A 3,638-nucleotide genomic window follows, 5' to 3' on the forward strand; every position below is an offset into this window, starting at 1 on the left:
CCTGCTGCCTTTTTCTGCAGGCAATAGAAACAGGTAAATAAATTCCCTTAGTTGTCCCTATTTGAAACGGAATCTTAGCGGAGCGTGTGGCTGCTCTTAGTAGACTTTTTTTTTTAGTAGACTATTTTTAATGGTAACGTCCACACAAGTTATCAGGGTTATTTTGGGGACTGGAGGTGTAAAGGAAAGTTTTCTTGAAGAGAAACATTTAGCCACCAAAGACAAAACAGAACAAAACAAAAAACAAACAAACCAGACAGCTGGAATATGTAGAAGTTAATGTTGTACAGCCAAGTCCCAAAGAACTTTATAGTTTCCTAGCCAGTCTGGTTTTCAACCCCTATGATGTGTAAATTAGAAGCTCTCATTTTGTTCTACCAACATATCCATTCAAAAAAATGTCTTAACCTCGATTCGCTACAAGTAAATGCTGGAGATTGATTCCTGACTACCCCTTGTAATTTGGTGGGTTTTGTTTTATTTTTGAGGTGGTGAAATTATTGTATCATATCTTCTATGCTAATTAATTTGTTTTTGCTCTCCCATAAAAATCTTACCTCTTCTCCTGAAGTTTGAGCAGTTATAGGAAGTTGCTTGTGACAACTTTTTACTGAGCAAGATGTTTATCCTGCTTTTGGCTAGCCAAAATAGGTTTATTTGAAAAATCTTAATGGAATAGAAATGCCCATTTTTACCATGAAAAAATGAATTTTTTAAGCCTCCTTTTAATTTAAAGTTTTTAGTCTTATACCAAAGAACTATTTTTAATCTCAACAGAAAGTATTCTAATGATAGATTAAATAGGGAAGAAAAATATTACCTAACTAATTCTTGGTGTCAAAGACTGGCTCACTTAGTAACCATATATTTTTGTATTAGGTTTCTCAAAATGAAGCCCCTGGATTTGTTATTATTACAGTAATACTTATTGTAACAAATATTATAATTGATATTTGTTAAATTAGGTTATTTACATTATAGAATTGGACAGCAGTCATGATGTTACATCAAAATTTTGGTATGTTCCTTCCATTAAAAAGGTTTGTTGTTAAAATTTATTAAGACTTCTTTTTAAAGTTGAAGTGTTGTTTTGGAATATCTGTATTAATGAAATACTGTCAAAAGTAGAATTTTATTAATGGTAGAAGGGTGGTGCGATGAGGGGCTTATGGGTTTCTAATGATTTTGAAGTAAAATATACTTAAAGATCATGTTTATATAAATTTGAAAATATATTAACCTCAAAACATATAGCTCCAATAGTTGTGATATTGCTATTTTTTTCAGTTTTACAGAATTTATTGAAAGCATGCTTTCTTTAGTCAAGACCATTTGTGGGAAGTATTCTCTTTCTTGGGAGTGATATGTAGCTTTAATTTTGATTGATACTATTTCTGTAAAACTTTGCTTGAAGAAAGAATTGTTAATCTACCAAAGAATTATTAATGAAGGATAAGTAACTTTTTTTCATACTGATTTTGTTTTGAAAATGATGGGATGGATGGGAAGGAGGAGATAGGGTTATTACAGCAGTCAGTGTTTCTTTTGTAATATATGTAAAACAAAGATCGAATACAGTTTCTTTCTCTAGAAGTTGTTAACAGTTATAGAACATATTTAGAAATGTATATGTATAATCTAAAATCACTGAAGTCAGTTGAAGTATTCTTTCCAGTTACTTTAGTTTGTATAGGGAGCTCTCCTAAGGTCTGCTTGCCTGTTTTTATATTATGCTGAGATAATGGGGTATGTGGATGTTTAAATCTTTTAAATAATAAATACGTATATTTAAGGGTACATTTAGACCTGAGTTTTATCATGAGATCTTAAGAATTAGAACACCGTTTTATGTGGAGATATTTATATAGCAGCAACTTTAGAAGAATCATGGATTAACTTCTGATCCTATGTTTATAACTTGTTTTATTCAGGAAAAGTTACATATTTCATAAGTATATTTAATATGCTTATTAAATATTTATTGATTTGTATACATCGTTGTAAAAGATTTTTGAGTTTTGTTAAATTTTGTTCTTTGTAATAGAACTTATTCTGGAGTGGGCATTTGGATCCATTAAATAATGGAACCTAGTCATAAACCGTTTTCATCAATTATATTACATGGTTTTATACCTTTGGCAAATTGCCGAGTGTAGTACTGTGTCTTTTTCACGTATGTTTTATCGCTAAAGGTAAGTGGTGAAGAATGGCTGAGTTTAAGATAAAAATATTATTTGATTTATTTTATCTGTCATAGGCATTTTGTAAGTTAAAAATGTTAATGTTAGCAAGTTGGTGTCTCAGTCTTGGTCGTCTCCCTTACAGGTGACAGGTTTCGTTCTATCATTGATGATGCTTGGTGGTTTGGAACGGTGCTGAGTCAAGAGCCGTATCAGCCACAGTACCCTGATAGTCATTTCCAGTGTTACGTTGTTAGGTACGTATGCAGATGAAAACCAATCATCTACAAACATTTGTTCGTTGCGGCAGGTTGTGATATGAATGACGTGTTTCGGGTTAAAAAAAACACCATTGAGTTCGTTATTGAGTCACATCAGTCTCACCTCTGCAGCATCTCTCTAGAATGCCTCTGTTACTAGTACCCGCCTTGGTACAGGTTCTGCTTGCTTCCCTGGGACCTTTTTTGTAGCCTCCTAATATACCCTCCACCCAATATTGCGGGATCATTGTTCAGGAGCACATGTTACTTCATTTCCCTTGTTCAAAAAAAGTCTTTGCTGCCTTTCCATTGGGCTGTGGAAACAAAGTCCACATTCTGAAGTGTGGCGTTCAAGGCCTTCACACTGTCTTTCTTCACTTACCCTGGGTACAGGCCACACAGGATTTCTGGTTTTGTCCTTGAATCCACCATACATTTTTATACTTGTTTGTTATAATCTATTCGAAAAACACCATACTGTTAATATTTAAACTTACTGCTACAGTGAGGTTAATTTTTGTATTTTCTATCTTTTTGTTTACTCTTGTAGTGGGTACCTAGTTATTAGCCACAGGTTTATTTTTTATTGGAGTGCAGTTGCTTTACAATGTTGTGTTAGTTTCTGCTGTACAGCAAAGTGAATCAACTATACATATACATATATCCCCTCTTTTTTGGATTTCCTTCCCATGTAGGTCACCACAGAGCATTGAGTAGAGCTCCCTGTGCTATACACAGTGTTCTCATTAGTTATCTATTTTATACGTGCTATCAGTTGTCTTTATGAAAGGCTAACCAGACTTTTTTTTGGTTTTAACAGGTGGGACAATACTGAAATTGAAAAACTTAGCCCATGGGACATGGAACCAATACCTGATAATGGTATGTAATTTTTAAACAATGAAAATACACTTTCAAGTTTTTATGTTACTAATGCACATAGAGCACATTTGTGGTCTTTGAGAAACATTTTAAAATTATTATGGTAACTGTGAGCTTTACTAAAACAAGTGAACAGAATTATGTGTATCTGGCTCCTTAATTCTTATCCTGTTTCCAGCTTGTTGCTCGCTGTATCTTAGTCACCAACTGTCATTTCTCATGTAATTGTGCTTTAGTCTCTTCTTGATCTCCTTCACTTAGCCTCCATTTCTCTTTCCTCATCCTTTTTTTTTTTTTTTTTTTTTTTTTTTTTTTT

General features: G+C 33.1%; 1 protein-coding gene across 1 annotated transcript in view; it reads left to right on the plus strand.

Moving 5' to 3' along the window:
• BRWD1 (bromodomain and WD repeat domain containing 1) overlaps positions 1-3,638 on the plus strand; it is a 118,911-nt gene that overhangs the window by 88,624 nt on the left and 26,649 nt on the right. The window contains exons 26-27 of the mRNA XM_007470504.1: positions 2,326-2,437; positions 3,261-3,322. Of these exons, the coding sequence (XP_007470566.1) occupies positions 2,326-2,437; positions 3,261-3,322 (174 nt within the window). The remainder of the gene's footprint in view (positions 1-2,325; positions 2,438-3,260; positions 3,323-3,638) is intronic.

The sequence above is a fragment of the Lipotes vexillifer genome, unplaced genomic scaffold (assembly GCF_000442215.2).
Source record: "Lipotes vexillifer unplaced genomic scaffold, Lipotes_vexillifer_v1.1 scaffold402, whole genome shotgun sequence".
NCBI classification, from domain to species: Eukaryota; Metazoa; Chordata; class Mammalia; order Artiodactyla; family Lipotidae; genus Lipotes; species Lipotes vexillifer.